At 40.2% G+C, this 22,834-nt stretch overlaps 1 protein-coding gene across 3 annotated transcripts in view; it reads left to right on the forward strand.

Annotated features, from left to right (window-relative positions):
* SP140 (SP140 nuclear body protein) overlaps positions 1-22,834 on the forward strand; it is a 48,170-nt gene extending 25,336 nt beyond the window's left edge. The window contains exons 11-21 of one of the 3 annotated variants that reach the window (XM_010956033.3): positions 7,927-7,992; positions 9,636-9,722; positions 12,115-12,219; positions 13,843-13,985; positions 15,121-15,168; positions 17,545-17,586; positions 19,862-19,977; positions 20,682-20,790; positions 21,066-21,143; positions 21,353-21,496; positions 22,388-22,834. In XM_010956033.3, the coding sequence (XP_010954335.3) occupies positions 7,927-7,992; positions 9,636-9,722; positions 12,115-12,219; positions 13,843-13,985; positions 15,121-15,168; positions 17,545-17,586; positions 19,862-19,977; positions 20,682-20,790; positions 21,066-21,143; positions 21,353-21,496; positions 22,388-22,495 (1,046 nt within the window). In that variant the 3' untranslated portion in view covers positions 22,496-22,834. The remainder of the gene's footprint in view (positions 1-7,926; positions 7,993-9,635; positions 9,723-12,114; positions 12,220-13,842; positions 13,986-15,120; positions 15,169-17,544; positions 17,587-19,861; positions 19,978-20,681; positions 20,791-21,065; positions 21,144-21,352; positions 21,497-22,387) is intronic. The other 2 variants (XM_074364460.1, XM_074364461.1) reach the window with 2 other exon arrangements.

The raw sequence follows: 22,834 nt of genomic DNA on the forward strand, positions 1-22,834 counted from the left end.
TTTGTTATTGGTTATTTGTTTTACTTCTAAAAACATCTGTTGTGTATGCCTTGTCAGTACTGCTATCTGTTTTTAACCATGCTAAATAAGCATAGGAATGTTGATATATATTAAATTTTTTCTATATATGTTAATATTTTGTCTCATTTGATGTCATTCTTTCAGGTTTGTTTAAAGCATATTTTGTCCTAGAGAAATTTGAAAATTTTATGTTTATGTTATGAAAATTATATATATATAATATATATGATATATATATTATATATATATATATATATATATAATATATATATATATAAAATGTGTCTTTTTGAATTAGTGTTTTTGTTTTCTTCAGATATATACCCTGGAGTGGAAATCCTGGGTCATATGGTAGTTCTAGCTTTAGTTTTTTGAGAAACCCCCATACTGCTTTCCACAGTGGTTGTACCAGCTTACATTCTCACCAACAGTGTACAAGAGTTCCCTTTTCTCAGCATTCTGGCCAACATTTGTTATTTGTGTTCTTTTTGATGATAGCCATTCTAACAGGTGTCAGGAGATATCTCATTGTGGTTTTGATTTGCATTTCCCTAATGATAATGCTACTGAGCATCTTTTCATGTACTTATTTGCTATCCATAGATCTCATTTGGTGAAGTGTCTATTCAAATCTTTTGCTCTTATTTAATTTTGTTTTTTTGTTGGAAAATTGATTTTTATATTCTGGATACAAGTTCTTTATTAGTTATATGTCGTACAGTCTGTGGCTTCCCTTTTCACTTTCCTAGCAGTGTCAAAAAGCAGTATTAAAAAAATTTTAAGTCAGTTTTTTCTTTCATAATCTGTGATTTTTCAGTCCTACCTAAGAAATTTTTAAGAGCCTATATTTTCTTCAAGTAGTTTTATTGTCTTAGCTTTTATATTTAGATCTGTGATCCAGTTTGAATTTTACATATGGTGTGACGGAAGGATTGATTCTTTTTCTTTCTTTTTTTGCAAATGGATATCTAGTTGTTTCAGTATATGTGTGCATTGAATTAATTACCTTCACATCTTGTTGAAAGTCAGTTGCTCGTATGTTTTTAGGTGTATTTCTGGGCTTTCTTTTCTATTCTATTTATCTATATGTCAGTTTTTTGCCAATACTACACTATCTCAGTTACTATAGCTTTATAATAAGTTCTGGAATCAGGTAGTGTAAGACTTCCAATTTTGTTTTTCTTTTTCAAAATTGTTTTGGCTATTCAAGGCTCAGCACTTTGAAGCATCTTCTATCTTTCAGTTCAGCCACTCTCAAGATCATGTCATTGTCCAAAGCGCCTACTGAGCTCCAGCCATATGTCCATGATCTAGGCCACCAGGAGGAAAAAATGAAGAGCAAAAGATATCTTCCCCAGAGGTCTTCCCTTTTTGTGGGAATCTTTCCAAATGTCCTCCTCCTTCCACAACAATATTCTGCTCTCATCTTACTGATCAAATCTTAAACTGGTGGCCATGCTAGCTGTAAAGGACGTTATATATAGACCATGGTATTTTGTCTGGACACATTGACATCTCCAACAGTGCAGATATTCTGTTAGTTAATTAGAAATGGAAGATGGATATCTGGAACACAATATGAAGAACTGACCTCATCAATTCTTTAAAATTTGTTGTAAATTTCTTTACATCATAATTTGTGGTCAATATTTGTTCTATGCCACTTAAAAATGGTGTGCATTGAACTATTTGTTGAGATCTGGCTTCTCCCCATATATATATAATTTATCAAGCGCAACTTTGTTGTTGAAGTCTTCTAAATTAGGCTATACTTGTTTTATCAGGTTTGTATTTAGATGTGGTAAATTCTCCCACATAACTGTGTATTTGCAAATTCCTCACTATTTTGTTGTTTTATTTTAACTACTTTTATTCATGACTGTATAATTTAGTGGATTTTTTCTTCAATTATTGTGCAGTGTTCCTCTTTATCCCTATTAATGCTTTTGATTTTAAAATCTTTTTTTCAGAGTGCTGATAGTGTTACATGAACTTTTATGTTTTACGTTTTTTGATGTTTTTTACTCCCTTTACATTAAGCAGCTTTTTTTTTATGCTTCTTGTAATAACACTTATCTTTTTCTAATCTTCTCTGATAATCCTAAGATTTTAAGAGTTTTATTTGTTTACTTTATGGTGATTCATGATATATGTGGACGTATATCACTGTTCACCTTCATTTTTCTGTGTTTTTGTGTCTCTTTCCTGCTTTCTAATGCATTGAGGTAGAATTCTACATTCCTCTTTTTTTCTCTGCTGGTTTGGAAATTAGAGGTAAAATTTCTGTAATTTTTTTTAACCATGACTCGATCCAAAAAGATGACCAGGATCTTAGCATGGATTCACTACAGATTAACCATCCATCTATACCATTTCACTATTGTTGTTTAACATTTTATTTTAAATTTTCTTTTAATCACAAATTTTGAAACTGTTATGATTTTTGCAGTTGATACTTAAATTTAAAAATTTTAACCATTTTATGTACTCATCATTGTTTTTCTTTGATTTGGTTTTTGTCTACCTGAATTAAATCCTTTGGTTCTTTTAGTGAGTGGTCTTTCAGTGGTAAACTCTTCAAGTGTTGTATGTGCAAATTTGTCTTTATTTATTTTTATTGAAGTGTAGTCAGTTTACAATGTTGTATCAGTTTCTGGTGTACAGCATAATGTTTCAGTCATACATGTACATACATATATTTCTTTTCATGTTCTATTTCATTATAGGTTACTACAAGATATTGAATTTTTGGTCTTTATTTTAGCAAAGGTAAAATTCTAGGTTGACATTTGTTTTTCATCAGTACAGTGTTTACTACATTGTCACCTGGAATCTGTTTGTGACTGATGAAAATTCCTTTTTTCTTGTGATTGTCATTTCTTGGTAAATAACCTGTCCTTTCTCTCTAAAAGCTCTTTTCCCAACATTGAATCATGGAAAATTTAAACTTAGAGAAAACTTGGGAGAATTTTACAGTAAACACAACTTACTTTCACACAGACTCACAGTTAACATTGTACTAGTCTCACTTTGTCACATTTCTTTTCTCTATTTTTCTATCCACCCACTAACCTATCTTCAAGTCTGAAACATTTTAAAGTTGCAGATATCAGTACCCTTCTCCCCAAATTCTTCTGTGTATATATATGATATACACACACACACACACATATATATATATATATATATATATATATATATATATATAAAATGTATATATATATATATATCATTAACTAGAGTTCAATACTTGTTTGCAGTTCTTTTATTTTTTTCTTTTGAGATCAAGTTTATAATAAAGTGGACAAAAACTAAGTGTACCATTGATGAGTTCTAATAAATGCATTCTCCTGTATAATCCAAATCCTTATCAGGATACAGAACATGACTATCACCCTGGAGAAGATCCTTATGCCCTTTCTGGTATATACTTACCTCTTATTCATTAGTGGCAATCACTATTCTTAATTTTTTCATGAAAACTTAACTTGGCTTGCTTCAAAACTTTAAATAAATATGGTTTTAGGCATATTCTCTTTTGGTGTAAGGTTTATTTCACTCAGCATAATGTTTTTGAGATTAATCCATATTGTTGAATGTATCAGTGGTTTGTTTCCTTTTGTTACAAAGTAGTGTACATTGTGTGAATATACCATATTTTGTGTATACTTTCTCCTATTGGTAGATGCCACTAGTGTTTCCAGTTTTTAGCTAATATGAAAAACCTGCAATGAACATTGCTGTTGAAGTCTTTCTGTGGCTCCATGCCTTTACATCTCTTGTATAAATTCCTATAAATGAAATTGCTAATGGCTGCATCAGTTTTTTGTCCCCCCAAATCCACTGAGGGGGTAATATGGCACACACAGGCTGTGCCCAAGCTGAGGAATACCTGTCTTAGAGTGGGGCTACAAACAAACCTGTGCAAACCTTCCATGAGGGAGACCTTATCTTATTCGCTGGAATTTAAGCAAATTTTACCATCTTGGAATATTTCTAAGGAGGGAGGCGTTCTCTATTTTACATTGGTCAGGAAACAAACTTGCTCTCTGACTTGGAGGGCTACATTATCTCTAGCTTCCAAAGCTATTTGCTGTTCAAACATCCTTGAAAAGATGTAGGAATGCCACAGAGAATCCTTCCCACCTCCAACAAATTCACCTTATACATCAGATTCTGGCAAATTTCCCCATGAAGACACTACTTCATCAGCCACTCTAATTAATCCAACCAATGTGGGCTAGGATCAAATCCATTCAATTTATTTCCTGCTATATTTAACAATTTTCATAAACCATAAGTGCCTTAGGTCTTTAATGACCACCTCTAAGGTGGAATTCACCATGTTTGCATGAGAGAGGCAAGTGAATGCCTATCTTTTACACAAGAGGTACAATCCCAAAGGCACATATGGTGCACCTGGAAGGGAAACATTTACAGTTGCTGAGGTCCCCTAATGGGACACATATCAGCCAGGGGAAGGTGGACAGTGTCTCCAAGGTGGGCCCCTGGCCAACTGCCAGCCTTAGAGTTCTCAGTTCTGTTCATTGCCTCTATTATTGGATTTGGAGTGGGGGACATTTCCTAAGGACACTCCATCCAATCTGTATTCTTTCTCTATGACACCAACCAGGTGGTGTTCATCCCCCACCCCTCGCCATGGAATGATTGAGAATGGCGATGGGGTTGATGTCTGGAGAGATTCTGCATATGCTGATGGGCCAGCCCATTTTCTTCTATCTGGTGCAGAGTGGCAGACACAGCATCTTTGCGGTGGGAGAGCTGTACCAGGGCATTTTCCTTCTAGAAAGGGATTCAGGGTGGTTCTGAAAGACAGATATCATTAATGCTCCTTCATCTCCTGTATCTTCTAGAGCTTATGGGATTCCCTCCTCAGATGGCTGGAGTTTTCCTCTTCCTTCATTGCCACAAAGTCTTTGTGTACCATTCCAGTGGCTGTACCTTCATCTTTCTTTCCCAATCATTTCCTGTTCCTCCTCAGAACTTTCATTCAGAAGGGTCAGATACAAGTGGGACAAAGTCACGTTTATAGAATACAACCAGAATTAAATCTGAATGCCCTAGGCACTCCAAGGCTATGCCCTCCAGGCTGGCTGGGGAAAGAACAAGGCATCATTCCCAGGAATGTTCAGAACAGAATCCTGAATTTTCAGAATTGGCCTATAAAACACTGTTAATCCCCCACCACTTTTGTCCTGCTCATTATCCAGGGGGGAGATAATCCCTTTCTGGGAGACAGCTGCCTTCAGTGGCCAAAGAGCTTTACAGAGGTGTGTGGACAGGAGCGGATGAGGGTTGAAAAGCCAGACTTCACTGTGAAGAACTTTTACTGTAAAGGACACACCATTGTCAGACTGCAGGGGTCCAGGCAGCCAGGCTCAAGATACTCATGACTTTCTAGGGTCACAATGGTGTGGCCAGAGGCTGAACTGTAGACCGTGTTGAGGCACCACCCATAGCCCCAGGAGGAGCTTAAGCCTGGTCAGTGTGCCAGGAGGAGGCAAAGGCAAAGACCCTTGTGATGTGGCTCCCCCAGCGTAGGACAAATGAGTTAGCTTCTAGCAGAAGTCACAAGCCTAGCAATCAGCCATAACCCCTGGATCAGAATCACGTCAGCCCCCAGCAGTAAAGACACTTCGACATTTCCATGAGGGGCCCAGACTGGTCAGTCAACACCACAGTTCTTTTTCACAGTCATTGCCCTAGAGATACGTGTCCCTACTCTGCCCATCTGTAGTTTTTTCACATGGCAGCCCAAGCATGTAGTTCATGTGCAAAAGCCCAGTCATTTGAGTTTGTTCACCAGAGGACTGACCACATCCACTTTTGGTTCTTCCGAGCTGGCTCTGAGGCTGAGCGGCCACAGCAGCCCAGTAGACATCAGCTGCTGGCTTAGCCAAGCATCACGGCACCGGGCCCAGGCCTACAGGGGAACCGTGGTGAATTGAGGACCCCAGTGAGGCTGAGATTTGCTTCAGGCTGTGAAGTAAAATAGAAAGCCAAGGTGTCACTGGGGAAAAGTACCTGCATTCTTCATTCTTCTTTTTTTATTGAAGTATAGTTGATTTACAATATTGTATTAGTTTTAGGTGTACAGAAAATGACAGTTTATATATATATAAATTATATATTTCAGATTTTTTGTTATAGGTTTTTACAAGATATTGACTATAGTTCCCTGTGCTATATAGTAAATCTTTGTTGTTTATCTATTTCACATATAATAGTGTGTATCTGCTAATTCCATACTCTTAATTTATCCCCCTCTCCTTTCCCTTTTGGTAACTATAAGTTTATTTTCTGTCTCTGAGTCTGTTTCTGTTTTGTAAATATATTCATTTGCATTATTTTTAGAGTCCACATATAAGTGATATCATACAATATTTGTCTTTGATTTACTTCACTTAGTGTGATAATCTCTAGGTCCATCCATGCTGCTGCAAATGGCGTTATTTCATTCTTTTTTATGGCTAAATAGCATTGGTAATATTCCATTGTACATATATGCAATGTACATATATATCCATTCTTTATCCATTCATCTCTTGATGGACACTTGCTTTCATGTCTTGGCTATTGTAAATAGTGCCTCTAAAAACACTGGGGTGCATACATCTTTTCAAACAAGAGTTCTCATCTTTTCTGGATATGTGCCCAGGAGTGGGATTGCTGGATCATACGGTAGCTCCTACATTCTTGAATATACCATTTCCAGTTGAAGAGCAAGCCTTTTCAGTCATTCCTGCCTTGTAAGTCAGGACTGAACTACTTGCCCGGCACCAATGGTCTTCCCACATTGACACGTTTTCATATCATTCACAGGAAAGCAAAACACAACACAAAACCCACTGTGATTCCTTAAGTCCTCCGGGAATTTCAGGCACTGTATTAAATATAGGTTATTTGTGTTACAACTGTAAGAGTACAGAGATTATTTAATGAAAACTCTCCACATCAAAGTTGAGAATGCCTCCTGACTCCAGCATAGTATATTATCTGTGTGTACATTTTTAGCTTTTTTTTTTTTTTGTAGAAGTTTGTTATCTATTTCTTTTTTTAAAATTGAAGTACAGTCAATTACAATGGTCAATCTCTGGTGTATAGCACAATGTCCCACTCATGTATATACATACATATATTCATTTTCATATTTTTTCCATTAAAAGTTATTACAAGATATTGAGCATAGTTCCCTATGCTATACAAAAGAAAAAATTTTTAAAAATCTATTTTTATATATAGTGGCTAACATCTGTAAATCTCAAACTCCCAAATTTATCCCCTCTCACCCCCTTTCCCTGGTAACCATAAGATTGCTTACTACGTCTGCAAGACTGTTTCTGTTTTGTAGAAGAGCTCATAGTGCCCTTTTTTTTTCTTCTTCAGATTCCACATGTGAATGATATCATATAGTATTTTTCTTTCTCTTTCCGGCTCACTTCACTTATAATGATGATCTCTAGATCCATCCATGTTGCTGCAAATGGCATTATTTTATTGTTTTTTATGGCAGAGTGGTATTCCATTGTATAAGTATACTATCCATGTGTACATTTGAACTTTCATGAGAACACTTGAAAAGGGAACATACTGGTATATAACCATAACAATGAACTTTTGGTCTAAGACACCAGCAGGAGTTTAGTTTTTAATTAAAAAACATTTTTTTTTCAGGGGAAGGTCATCTCCTGTAGTCTCCCAAGTCTATGCAGAGTAAAATATAACTAAAATCAACCTCACATTGCTCCACTGGTAGTTAAGAAATTTGCCCCATTCTGTGAACCAATGTCTGAGAAAGTACTTGAAAACTACTATATATAAGGATTTGAGAATTATATTTACAGCTTTGAATGATTAACTTTTTAATCTTATTTTTTTTTTAAGAACAAAAGAAAGGGCATTCCTGGACAAGGATAAAAAGGAAATATCAGAGAAACACACATCGAGAAAGTAAGCAGCAAAGTGAAACTGTCACACTTGTTCACCTGTTTATAAGACACTGCTTGTTGCATTCTTGCAGCCTGTGGTCTCTGGAAGACCATAAGCATTTCCTAGCTACTCTGTCAGTTAGGATATAGGCTAAGAGACTGTAACAAAGAGGCCTTAAAAGACAGCGGCTTTAAAAATGGTTTATTTCTCACATGTGTAATAGTCCAGAGCTAAATGCTACAGGACTGATAGAGAGAGACTGCCATCCTCACTGTGTGGCTTCTTTCGCAGGTCAAGAAACTATTATTAATTTGGAAAGATGTCCCAAAGAAGGCAAAATGAATAAAGCAGACTGTGTATGTTTGTGTGTGCATGCAGTAAAGAAAACATATGTATAAACATATCTACTTGTGCAAATATATTTTTATATATTTATAAATCCTTATTTATATGAAATTATCAATCTCTATATATACAGAAGCATAGATTATATAGAAAAATTAGTGGTAGTACATTCATAAAAATATATACAGTAGGTTATATTTGGTTATTGGAGTATAGGTGATATTTATATTTTTGTGTTTTTAAAAAGTATATGTGTATATTCAAAATATTAAACTTGTTCAACTACTGTAATGAAAAAGAATTATTTAAATAGTAAAATATGCAAAAAGAAATGCCTAGGAGGATATTTTTGAACAAGTTAATCATGGCCATCTCCAGGTGGGGATGTTTATGCAATTTTTATTGTCTGAATTTCCAGTAATGTAATTACTTCTAATCAGACTCCTGAAATCTTATTTATTTTAGCAGTGGTTTAAGGAACTCCTTTCCTCTAGACAATGAGGGCTAGACCTCATTTTCTGCACAATTGCCAAATTTGAATCCATAGATCTATATGGTGAGATTTTACAGTCCAATTAAAATTTATAAATTTTTACCAATCTATGTATCTTATGACCTTGCCAATTTACACGGCTGGCTACCCTGAATGTGTACAATTGTTTGGAAAGAAAAAAAGCGGTTGCATCTATTTTAAAGATGCTTATTTTCAAAACATCAAATATTTGGATTTAATCATTAAAACATTTTCAATTAGGTCTATGTGCCCATAGATATATTCTAAACCACTTCTTTCCAAAGTGTAATGGAATCTTGTATGTAATTTAAAAGTCATTACTCGTAAGTGGAGAATGCTCTGGACACCTGCTTCAGATTCTGTATCAAAACTTCCTTCTTCGAGTGCATAATGCAAGAGGGTTCAGAATTCAAAACCAATATTCCTTCACTTGCTTTTTTTTTTTTTTTGCATACTTCTAAATTGAAATTTTTAGTTTCATTCATTAAGGTAAGATTGATTGCATTTTTATGCCTTTTTACAATCAGACAGTCATAAGGTGTGGTATTGTACATTGTAATATACATCACTTTCAGAAAAACTTTAGCACTTGATCTTTACAACAACCCTGTAATGAGACAGGTAACAACAGTCGGTCTACTTTATGGAGAAAGAGACAGAGACAGAGTTAAGTGGCTTTTCCTAGATTTCTGGCTCCTAGTTAATGGTTTTTCCTCTATGTTATACTCTCTTATAAGATTTCCTCACTTGCTTTTGGTCTCACATGTTAGCTGCTATTTGCTCGACTCTATTTTTCCCTGCCTAGCCCTGGATGACGGAAAAGCTGCTGGCCAGCTGGCTTCTAATGGAAAGAAGGTGAAAAGGCATCTGAAGAACCCTGCCAAGATCAGGGGTGAGATTAAGTTTGAGCCACTTCTACTAGCTCTGGGTGTCAATAGAAATTCTACTAAGGTTTTGAGGACCATAGATTCTCGTTAATTTTTTTTTTCACTTGTCAAGCCTACCAGTCAATGTAAGAGCTTTGAAATCTAGAAAACAAACCCATTTGGAGCCAGGAATGTAAATTGTTTGTATTTATATCATAGCTCTTATCTGCTCAGGACCTAATCTTCTTTTCCCCTGAGTTTTATCTGTTTTTCATGGAAATTCCTTTACCTTGCATTATTAACTTATTAAAATGGCTGGACTTTGTAAACTATAAGCAGAAAGCAAATTCATTCTCTCACTGCCCTTTCAAATCTACCTTCTAGGTGAGTTTTTCCTGTCTTGGGCAGGTCATAGAGCTTTTGTGTTCCCTTTTCACAGGAATGAGAGTCTTTTGCTAGTCACTGAGAGTCGTTTCTGGCCTGGTATTAAAACTGCAGAATTTCCTCTGATTTAAATCGCCTCCCCTCCTTCAGCCTGAACAACCTTGGTCTGGAGCACCTGCAGTGAGGAGGTGGCATGGGCGGGCTCTTCTCTCATCCTCTCTTGGCTCTACTCCCACTCAAGAGCTGCTGGTTTGAGCCCATTCAGAATTGGGGAGGTGGATGAGAGAGGAGAGATAAGAGTTGGAAGTGTCTTACCTGATGGACACAGCTGTGAGATGACATTGGACATGGAAAGTGCATAATCACTAGCCCTTTCCTCCATGTGATGCTTTCATCAACTCCACGGAGAGGGAAGAGGCGAGGTCAGGTACCAGCTTGACTTTTTTTTTTTGAAAGAAGTGTAACCTGGATGTGAGTGAGGAGCTAGGGCTGCCACAACCTGTTGCACCAATACTTTGTGCGATTGCATAGGTGTTTAGGTGCATTGCCTTTGGATGTGGAGTGCTTGGAAGTAGGGCATTTGCCCAGGAATTTTCAAGTTCTGCCACTGAAAGTCCTGCATCCTGGATACCCTTTAGTCCTGAACAGACTGGGGCAGTTGGCCACCCTCCTTGGCACTTAGTGAATTGTTCCCAACTGTTGGGACTTCTTTTAAGAATTTGAGAAAACTAAGAAATTTAAAATTCTGTCATGTTTACTTCTAGAAGTGAATACCAACCATAAAATTTTTAAAAAAATAATCTTAAATTTTAATCTGACTGCCATAGTATTTATTAGGGTTTGTTATGGGGCTTCAGTGTTATTAAATGGGTACTACAGCCTGAGGACACAGAAATACTTAAATCCTGCCACTCAGCCAATCTGTTTTGAAAGGAAAATACAATAGTGCTATGTTATGAATTAGCAGATTTTAAGCTCCAAATCTCCTTATACCAGAGTTCCATAAACTAGAGTGGTCTTCAGTGTATTTCCTTTTTCTCCCTTCAAATGTTGGGCCTAACAGTTTTGATGAAAGATAAATCCAACATCCCCACTACCCAGAAAAGATGTAAACAGAAAGCAACAGATAGAGAGCAAGAAAAGGTTGCACGTTACAGGTGGCCTAGAGTGATGACCAGAAATCTGTATCATTATCTTCTTTAGACTGTGTGGGCTTGGGCCTCTCACTTGACTGCTTTTGCTTCAGTCTCTTCATCTGTAAATCAAGAGAGTGAATTAGGCCAGCCATCCTTCTAGTCCATCCCAGTTCTACTAGTCTACCTACCTTAAAACTGGACCATGGACAGCTCCCCCTCTTCCCACCACAGCTCTAAAATGTTGACTGGAGGCACAGCATCAGCTACACATCCTCCTTGAGTTACTTTATTTGAAGACCTTTCAACTCTACTTCTGTGGAATCAGATCTCCAGCAGCCCTCCCCCCCAGTGCAATTTGCAGATTATTATAGAGTTTGCTGAACAAGTTTCAGCCGTTAAGAAAACTGATGTGGAGCAAACTAAAGAAAAGAAATAGAAGGCAGACATCACTTGCATTAGGTTCCCCCATCATTATGCAATCTCTGCTCACTCAGTCAGAGCTCAAGTAGGGAGATACAGGTGCAGTCTCTCACTTTGCTCCAGCTGTCTAACTGCAGTGAAATAGCATAGCTGGAGAGCTCCCTTCACAACATGATGCAGTTGTATGTTGCACTGCCATGTGATAATCAGTGGAGCTGACTGGATTGGTCATTAAGACAGTTTTATTGAAGCCAATTTCTCTGCTAATGCATTCTGTTTTGTATGCGATTTGAGGGATGAGATAGAAATAGACATTCTGCAGTTACGCATCAAAAATGACACTTGGAGGAAAGACTTCGACTGTGGAGAGTTATGGAATAAAACTTGCTAAATACCTTTATAGGAACAAACTTAGCATGGGAGGAGGGGTGTGTGTGTGCAATTGAAAGTGAGACAATGAAGGAATCTTCCCTTTCAGGATCAAGAAAATACAGGCATGAAAATGTGAATTTTCACTCTCCAGTACTTCCTGTGACCTGTGGTAAGGTGAAGGGGATGTTACATAAGAAGAAGTTGAAACAAGGTAGGTTTTATGATCTACTTTGCATCTGAAGGAATCACAAGAAGTAATGGAACTGCCCATATGAATTACTTGTGGCTGAAGGAACTGGGGCCACAGTTTGGCTTGAGAAAATGAGGAAGGGGTCCCTAAGATGATTGAGACTTTTCTGAGCCTGAAATTTTTCACTTAAAAAAGAAATCTGCCTCAGCTGCTTCAGTGTAGCTGTGAGGGATTAATTTACATAATTGAGGTAAAATATGTCAACGGCTTAACTGAGATATAATTCACATATCATGCAATTCACCACTCAGAGTGTAGAACTCAACGTTCAGTTTTGTTTGTATATTCAGAAGATTGTACAGTCACCACCACAATCTAATTTTAGAGTATTTTTGTCAGTCCCCCACTAAAGGAAACTCCATGTCTATTAGCAGTCAATGTCCATTCCCACCTCCACCCACCACCCAACCCTAAACTAAACAGGCCAGTCTGTTCATGGTTCCTCTAATCTATCTTCTGCTCCACAAACTGGCCTACTCTAGGTATTTCATACAAATGGAGCCATATAATATGTGCCCTATTTGTGCCTGGCTCCCTCACTTAGGATGAGGTTTTCAAGGTTCATCCATGTAATAGCATGTGTTAGTACTTCATCCCTTACTGTTGAATAATATAATATTTCATGGTGTGGATACACTATACTTTGTTTATCCGTTCATCAGTTTGGAGTGTTTCCACTCTTTGGCTATTATGAATAATGCTGTTTTGAACATTTGTGTACAAGTGTTTATGGGAACATATGTTTTAATTCTTTTGGGTATATACTGAGAAGTAGAATTGCTGGTTTGTATGATGATTCCATGTTTAACTCATTGAGGAAACACCAAAATGTTTTCCACGGTGGTTATACTATTGTATATTCCCACTGGCAATGTATGAGGGCTCCAATTTCCCTGCCTCCTTGCTAACACTTATTATCATCTGACTTTTTTATTATGGCCATCTTATTGGTATCTCATTGTGGTTTTGATTTGCATTTCTCTAATGACTAATGATGTTAAGCATATGATTATCTTTTATACATAACTTAAATTTTCCACCAGAGAACATTTCAGTTATTTTTAATATCAGCTATCCATGATTTGGGGGATGGGAAAATCTCTGCTCAATAATGCCACTAAACTGGATTTTAAAATGTAATAAAGGGCACAGATGCTGCTGAGGTGCCATTCTGAGCCTTAGGGTCCCCACCTGAGATCTCAGTCCCAACCTGTGGTTCTGCCTCCACAGGCCCCAGGGTTCATAGAAGATTCTGACTTGTTCTCTACTCCCCAGCAAATTGAAATCCTCTCACTCTTCTGAATCACTTTCTTCTTTGTAGGTGATTTTGAAATACTTTTAAGAGGTTGATTTTGATGGTGATTATCACTTTTTGTTGTTGTTAAAGAAATATTGCCACAAAGCAGTAAATCTTCTTTGAGGGGACTTACAGCTAGGTTTGGGGATTCTGAAATCTGAAAGGGGAGGCAAGATTCCCCTGTTATAGATCTTGAGACCAAATTGGGTGGGTCCGGATCCAGTGTGGTGGGAGCCCACCATCTGAAGACAAAGAGGGCTGAGGATCAACTTACCCTGGTCTTGCAGGAGTCTTGGTGAAATGTATACTGGGGGACAATGGGAACTGGTACACCCCCAGGGAATTTGAAATCCGAGGAGGCCATGGAAGATCAAAGAACTGGAAGCTGAGTGTCCGCTGTGGTGGGAGGACCCTGCGATGGCTGATGGAGGTATTCCAATGACTGGGCACACATGACTTCCCTTGTTGCACCCTAAGAATAAGGTCACCATTTGCTCACCAAGTATTTGTTGAGTTGTAGCTAAAGCCCTGATGCCTCTGTGTTTATCCTCTTACGTGGGGAGAGGTGTTCCCCACTCGTAACCTCAGTACAATGCAGAACACAGATGTTGTAGAAGGGGCTCTGTCAGGATGGATGCAGGAGCTTGGAGGAGAGAAAGGCCATTCTGACTCAGGGACATGCAGACAGCTTTATGCACTTAAAGAAGAAAGTCTACAGTCAAAGAAGTAGGAAGAACACACTCCAGAGAAAGAATGGCATGATAACCAGACCATGACTAAAGTAGCTCTGTGGGTTGATGTAGACATGTTGTGTGTAATAAGGCATAATCCATCCATTGGAGTTGTTTGTGGATGGATTTAATGCCAGGCTAAGACATTTAAATTCATAATATAGACAATGCAGAATCAGTGAAGACTTCTGAGGTGTGAAATGACATATTTAGGACAGTATTTTAGACAGCCTTGGGGCCTTGAAATGACTTCAGTGTCTTTCAGCCCAAGAAAGCTACTCTCAACTTGCAATGCTCAGCTCAAATGCCATTCTTCTCTGGATATTCCCTGACTGACCTGGCCCTGGTCATCCCTTCCCTGGGTTCCCTGAGCCCATTACTGAGGCCCTCCTTATACTGTTTTCATTTTATCCTTCCATACATTTTCTTTTATTCTGTAGAACCCTCTAAATTTTGTATATCTTTGTGTGCACAAGATTGTCCAGGGTGCCTGACACCCAGTAGGCATGGGATAAGTATGTTTTGATTGACTAGCCCTGGTATATGGACTCAAGCGTAAGTGGGAATGGAAAGGCAGTGAGAGGTGTCAAAGAGATCATGAAGGAGAACTCTTAAAACTTAGGGAAAAAGCACAAGAGAAAAAAATCCTAAAGATGATTTTTCAGTTACCATTGATTGAATTCTAGAAGTACAGATGATGAAACGGAGATGTTTCTCATTGAGACACCTTGGTTTTGTGCTGACAGTGAGACTTTCAGGTAGAAATATTCGGGAGGAGGTTGGAAATGCCAGACTCACAGGCTAACCATATGCTTGGATCTTTTTACCTTTCAGAAAAAATGTCTCTATAATCCTCCAAGGATACATTGGAGAAAAAAAAAGGTGATCACTATATAACTTTCTACAAGTTCTTATTACATAACTGATTTTACAGTGATTATACAGTGTATCATTTTGTTGTTTCTTAATTGATTAATTATTATTAAATATTCTCTAACACCCCACTTCTACCTCTTAAAAATTTTTGGCATGTGCCTTCAGTGTTACTACCTTGTATGTATGATCTTCCTTGAATGGTAAATCATTTGAGATGGAGAAGATAAGGAGCCATCAAAATAGTCTTCATGAATGTGCTTTAGCTATAGATGCAGATGTAAGGGTGTCGACGTAAAAGCAAACATAATTCTGGAATACATGAAAATATATCATAATAAAGTGATATAGTCATCTTCAACTCAAACCCAGATTTTTAAAAATTGATGTTACTGTTTTCTAACTTTAATGAAACCTGAAGGAGCAAAAGTTTTCACAGTCATTCCAATGATCCCAGTCTAAGATACTCTATCATGGTCCATATATCATTTCATGAGATGGGCAACAAAAAGCTTATCTCTTTTCTGATCCTTTGCATCCCCTTCTACCTTCCAATAAAATGTAAACACAGACATACAGAATCCTTTTTCAGGGGGATATTATTTGCCTGTCATGAGGATGGTGCTGTTGGGGAGGAAGCTCTCTTTGGAGAGGGATATATTGTATAGGAGGGGCTGACCTGGAAAATTGTTTGTCAGATACCGCTCCTTTGGCTCCACCAGAAGGGGCTGTGCTGACCTCCCTTCTATTTATGAAAACAATTCCTTCTTTATGAAGGTAACAAACAAATATGTAAGGTGCAATGTAGATTTTGGACAAGATGATGGTTTTTCCAGACTGAGTATGAATGAGAACATGAGAAGAAGGAGGTGAGAAATGCCATTCTTACACACTTCAGGTAGAAATGGCCATTCAAGGCATTCACAGACTTTAGCTGGCCAATGGGACTTCATGTTTCACTGGGAATGTGAAATCCAGGCCTTTACATTATCTGATATTCTGGATAGTTTGAACTCTCAGTCCTTGGAACATTTCACCCACTGGATTTCCTAAAGGAAAACTATTATTTGACCATAGTGAGTATGTTAAAGACGAGCATCTGTACCATTCCCCAGGTGCCAAGAGTTACTCAGTTAAATTATCCAAGTTAGCAGGCAACTTCCTACCAGCTGAATCTGCTCTTATTCATGGGGGCAGCACTTCTCAGGAGCAACCTGCAGTTGCCTCTGTATTTTCTGTCTCCCCATGAGCAAGAACAGAAGCTCCCCAAAGTGGCAGATCTCAAGACCCATTAGTACCTCTGTGGGTTCTGTGCTTCTCAGAACCTCTGTTGCCCCTTGGCTTCTGGAAACTTCAGCGTCACTCTCAGCACCACATAATAGCTTCCCGGCTCCTGACAAAGATCACTAACACTTTTTGATGACATCTGCTGTGTTGTGAAATAATCCAGTGTACTTCTCTAGAACAATATTTTATTGCAGGCTAATATTTGCTTAAGAGATACCAAGTTATCCCTTTTCCTAAATGAAACAATACTCATTTACTCACTCATTCAGCATATTAATGAGTGCATAAGAAATGCCCAATGGCCATTGATCTCAAGAATTGTTTCAACTTCATTGTCTAACATGGAAGAATAATAAATGGGGAATTTAAGGGGTGAGGAATTTTAGGCAATGCAAAAAGGTGGGACCGTGACATGACCACCTCCCAGGTCATTGTACAATGAATCACACTTTTCCGTGACCACTCTGCCCTGGGCTGGAGATAAAAGCTGATGCTGCCTGCACCTCAGGAGGGAAGGAGGCCAGGTCATTCTATTGAGTATGTAAAAACAATAGAAGGCTAGTGGGTGATAGTTACCTCTAAAGAGTCAGCTAGCTGACTTCTTGGGATTTGGAGGGAGGGGCTGTGCACTAGGGGACATGTGACAGGTGGTGGCGTTCTTCTCTGGCACACTTGCATGGCTTCCAGGACTCTGGGCCCTGGGCGCTGCTGGGGATGAGTCCTCGGCCTGATACTCTCACTGCAGGTCCTACAGGTGGGGTGACATTTTTGAATATAGAGAAAACGCTTAAGGGCCTCTCAAAGTAAGAGAACCAGCAGAGTTTCTCCAACTCCATCTGTGGAAACCTGGGCCAAATTCACTGCATGGCTTCACAAAACCCCACCTTGGATCTGAGAGCCAGAAAATGGAACTTGCATTGGGCCAAACAGTGGTACTTTGCCTTTCTTATTCTCTAAGTAGATATGTGTCCATAAAAACAGGTATGAAGTAATGGGTAGACTGTGGCTTGAATACCTCAACAGATTGCTGTTTAAATAAGTGATGAATGCAAACATCGCATTTCATATTGTCATCTAATGTTTCTCTCTTTTCTGCAGACAATACTGAAGTCTCAGGACACTACCTTAGTTGACCCTTGTGTAAGTACTAACTCCCACCTGTAACCCCAGAATAATGCTGGCCCTTTCCCTCAGCGTGCTCTCTGTGTCACTGTCACATTGTCACACTTACTCTCAGGTGGGACATGTCGCTGTGTGTGATGAGCAGGGAAACTGCAGCTGCATCACTCACATCAGGTACATGGTTCTCAGGTTGGGTGTCTCAGACTGAAAACATCCTTTCCATTTGCTCAGTGGAAACTTGCTATTTCCTCATTTCCCCTTGGAAGTGAGTATGGGAGGCAAAGCTTGAGACCGCTGGGGCCTCTGGAGCCAGGGTGTGAAGAGGTGACAGGCACAGCTGGCCTGCAGATGAGGGATAAGGAGCAAATCTGAGGGGATGGCAGCACTTTAAAGAAGACAATAGGGAAGAAAAGGAAAATCCCATATATCCACTCCAAGGTGCAGGCAGACCTAGATGATTTTAAGCATCAGCCAGAGGACCAAGTCAGGTAAGTTCAAGGTGTGGACCCTGTTATGTGTCCTGCAGAGAAATGCACTCAGGGTTAGTGGGTTCTTTACAGAAGCTCTGTATCCAACCTTGAGGGAGCCCTCAGGGTGCTGAGGTGGTCAGGACTGAAACCACCACCACATAGCAAATCACAGGACATTTTTTGCTCACATTGGTATCAAATGGCTGACTGCTTTAAGTTCTGACAAAATAATGATGACTCCACTCTCTAAGACAAATCATGTTTTGATTCCTTTTATTGCAACATCATGGACATTTTAAGCAGAGTTACCTTTGAACAACTCCAGTGGGGAGCGCTCATGTGGGATATTATGCAGTAACACTGATACATGACTTCCAACAGAGGAAGAATAGCCACATAGTTTTTCATGTACTTTATGTCCAAAACAACCCCCCAGTAAGATCTTATCCACACTGTTTTTGACCATTGGTCAACTGAGGGAGTCTGCAATCATCTAAACAGTGCTGAAGTCCAGTGTTTGTGTGGCTTTTTTTGGGGTGGATATAGACACAGTCAGGTCTCACAGTGGGGAGGAGAAGGCAACTGTTCCAGCAAGAGTACCCTCATTGTTGTTAATAAACTTTCCTGGGACTGATATTACAGGCCAGTTCAACATTGACCTATAATATCCCCATTCCTTAATAACAAACTTTGCTCAGGCTAAGTCTCAACTTAGGCTGCAACTAAGACCTTCAGAAAATAGCATCGCCTGGATCCCACACTAGAGGAAATTTTGATTCAATCAGCCTAGGCAATGACTTGGACATTAGGATTGTTTAAAAGTCCCTAGATGATTCTGATAGACAAAATTCCCATTCTATGGGTTAAAGATAAATACCAACAGCTCTCCCCTACCCGGGTAAGTTGATTCAGAATCTCTGGCACTGGGACCAAGACATTAGTGTTTTATATACTCTGCCCTAAAGGGTCTAATGCGTACCTGGGCCAAGAAACAAAGAGCCAGGTAGATCTGCTAAAAGGTGTACAAATGTGAGGTTCTTACACTAGTTATATTTGTTATCCCTTGTTCTTTTGGGAGAGGGGTCGTCACTTTCTGGAGAGCTGTGATGGTGGTCTGTGTGTAACTGCACTGATGAGAAGACATGGCCCCGGGATTCTATGCCAGAGCTGTCTCAGTCCCCACTTGGGGGTGTTCTTGGGGATCCCCCAGAACATTGAATGGGAGCACTTGGCAAGATGGTTCTTGGGAATGGCACTTCCTCATAGAGGGCCATTTTCAAATACAAAAGAAATGGCCAGAATTCCAATTCACCCAACACAAGAAGTTTCACCCAAAAGCCCAGAACAAGACTCAAAATAACTGTTAAAATAATCTTTTATTACTTCCCACACTAAAAAGTTTAATCCATCTTTATTATTAACTTCTCAATATGTCACCCTTCCAAAAGTCAATTTCGTCATTGTGGTATAGGCAAATTCATTGAACACTTTATTTCAGGAACTTGTCTTATCTGCAAGGTAATAAAGTTATTCAGACTTGTATAACAGTATCTTCCAGTTTTGTTGCTAATCTTTCTGTGTTAGAATCTCAAGTTTGTTACGGAAAGCTTTTCTGGTCTGACTCACAGGCTCCTCCTCCTGAACTTCACTGCAGACCACAATTTCTTCTTCTGAAATCTCTACTCCACACTGTTTTTTAATATCTCAGTGAAAAGCACATTAAGTGTCTACGCAGACTCACACAAGGGCAGTGAGTTCTAGATTCTCACAGTGCTGGCCTTCTGGGGTCTCACTGAGGATACAGATGCTGTTTTACCTTCCAGCCAGGAAACTCAGATTTGTGTGAGATGTGCCGGGATGGAGGAGAGCTGTTTTGCTGTGATACTTGTTCGAGATCTTTCCATGAGCACTGCCACATCCCACCTGTGGAAACTGAGAGGTTCGTGAGATGTAGCCTCCTCCCTTCTCACGAGGGACCCTTCCTCCTGCTGTACACGCTCTCCCTACAGAGCTTTTCACTCTGTCTGGATGGGGAAAGAGCAGGGCCATAGGTGCAGAGTCCAGCAGTGTGATCCAGAGAGCTGTCTAAAGGTGCTGGCAGCAGCAGGTCGGCGTCCTCTGCCCTCCTGTGGGATGCTGGGGCTGGTAGCCAGGTCCTTTGCCCACATACTGCTACTGTCCTTCCCTGGAAGTTTCCCGGCACGGACTCCCGTTGGCCAGGGTGGAAGGGCCAGTTATTTGCGTTCCATACTCAGTCAGAGAAGGCAGGAAACATGGCCTGGTTCCCTCATTTTGCCACTTTCCTAATGGGCTGAGGGAAGCCCGAGGGCCCCAGAGGTTAAGGCCCAATTTCAACACTCAGGCCTGGCTGGCAGGATTCCTTGTGCTCCCAGCAGCTCAGACAGAGATAGGGGAGCCCACCTCTCACCTGGGCTCCACCTCCTCACACTGACCCACCGTGGCTCCTTTGATGGGATAGTCATTGGCTCAGACCCCATGAGGGGGCCTTGGAGACCCTGGGGGTGCCCCCATTCTCCCCTAACTGTGTCCATCAACATTCCTGAAAGGCAGACAGAGGCAGACATAGGAGTGGTGGCTGTTTCTAGGGGCCCTGTCCCCGCTCACTTATGCCTGACCCCTCAGGAGCCCGTGGAGTTGCACCTTCTGCAGGATGAAGGAGCCCTCAGGGAGCCAGCAGTGTTACACAGAATCTGAGGTCCTGGCGAGGCAGATGGGGCCTGAGGATCAGTTGGTGAGTTGGATGAGAACCCCAAGCCGCCCCCTTTCCCTTCATACGTGGTAAGTCAAACGGGCAGGGTCACGAAGGGCAACCAAAGGGTAAGCCAAGCCTCACTCACACTGAAATCACACCAGGACTTGTCTGCAGTCATTGCATGTCTCTTTCCAAGAGCCACACATGTTTGGGGAACCTTCCAGACACTGTTGTGAGCCATGCCTCTGCCTGGGCATGTACATGAGCTCACTGTCTCCAAGCTGCTTTTCACTCACAGCCGCCTTCTTTTGCAGAAGTGTGAGTTCCTCCTCTTGAAGGTCTATTGCCATTCAGAGAGCTCCTTTTTTGCGAAGATTCCGTATTATTATTATGTAAGTAAGAACAAACCATGATTACAGGCTGCCATGGTGATATCCGACCTCGAAACGGGCACCTGTGGGGTTTGAGATTGGAATCCATGGGAGTGAGAACATGCAGTTACCTTTACTTAGTTGTGTCTCTACTGAATTTGATGGGAATCCTCATAAGGCACACGCCAAATTCTGCCAGAAAGTCCCCTATTGATTTTATTTTTCACCAGATGGCAGGGGCTTCTCGAAATCTAAAGGAACCCATGTGGCTGGACAAAATAAAAAAGAGACTGAATGAGCAGGGTTACCCCCGCGTGGAGGGGTTTGTGCAGGACATGCGCCTCATCTTTCAGAACCACAGGGCATCTTACAAGGTACATGGCTCTACCTGCTTCCATTTTTATCTTCTGTCTGCTGAATGGCCCTGCCCTCATTGTCTGGTACCTGGCAAAGTTTACAGTTTCCCTCACCCTATGACAAGCCTACAAAGCAAGGGTTCTGGACGTCAGTAGCTTTTCTGTTCAGGACTGAAGCTCACCAAGGTGTAGTAACAGTGAGTCAGAGGTGTCCCTGCAACCAGAACCCCAGGCCCCTGAGAGCTCATTCCATCCTACACGTGCCACTGAGAACAGTGGAGCCCTGCCTGCTCCAAACCCAGGGAGAGGAGACTTGAGTCTTAAAGTCATACTGTGCTTCTTTTTGAGGGGGAGGTAATTAGGTTTATTTATTTATTTTTAGTGGAGGTACTGGGGATTGAACCCAGGACTTTGTGCATGCTAAGTATGCGCTCTACCACTTGAGCTATACCCTCCCCACCATACTGTGCTTCTTATCTCTCTCCAACATACACTCATCTAACCTCTCAGAAATCCCAAACTCCAGATTCCATTCACATGTGGGGACCATATAGTTAACAGTGGTCACCAGAGGGGAACAGTAAACTAACAACGGAAACGGAAGATCAGAGATCAAACTTACACACATTGTACTATTTGCATCATTACAAGGAACACAGATTACTTTTCTAACTCTCATGAAAATAAATAATCCAATCAAAGAAGTAAGAGTCCCCAAGTGTGGTAATGATTTTGTTCATTTCCGTTTAGAAAACATGTTACTCTTCTCTGCATGAGTTTTTAAGCATAGCCTGGTTCCTGTAACTTGGGGTGTTTAAGACAAGAGTCCTGATCATTCTCAGTTGCAAGGTGCCCAATGAAACTGATGCTAAGGCTCACTACTTTTCTCTTCATTTTATTTTTTTCCAGTTCAATGACTTTGGCCTAATGGGACTTAGACTGGAGGCAGAATTTGAGAAGAATTTTAAGGAAGTGTTTGCTATTCAGCAAACAAATGAGAACAGTTCATTGGTATAGTGGGTGCTGCTGCCGTCCTGGAAATCCCCTTTGTGCACAGATGACTCATCTCTCAGCCCCTGCCACCCGCACCCGTCTCCTCAGAGCATTGCCTTCCGCCAGATCTAGCCAGCTTCACCTGAAGGTTGCACTTCCTTGGCCTGTGGGCCGGGTTCCTGCCCCAAGGTGAACCCGACCCCGCAGTATGATTCACACTCCTGTGCTCCCCATGGGATCAGGCTGGAGCTAGTCTGCAGCTGTGACCACATCCTTGCTTAGCTTTTCCCATAGTACTGTCCCGCTCCCTCATCCCTTTCTCCTGAATTAATTCAAAATAAATCGCTTATTCAAGAGACTTCA

Source organism: Camelus bactrianus, chromosome 5 (assembly GCF_048773025.1).
Source record: "Camelus bactrianus isolate YW-2024 breed Bactrian camel chromosome 5, ASM4877302v1, whole genome shotgun sequence".
In the NCBI taxonomy this organism is placed as follows: domain Eukaryota; kingdom Metazoa; phylum Chordata; class Mammalia; order Artiodactyla; family Camelidae; genus Camelus; species Camelus bactrianus.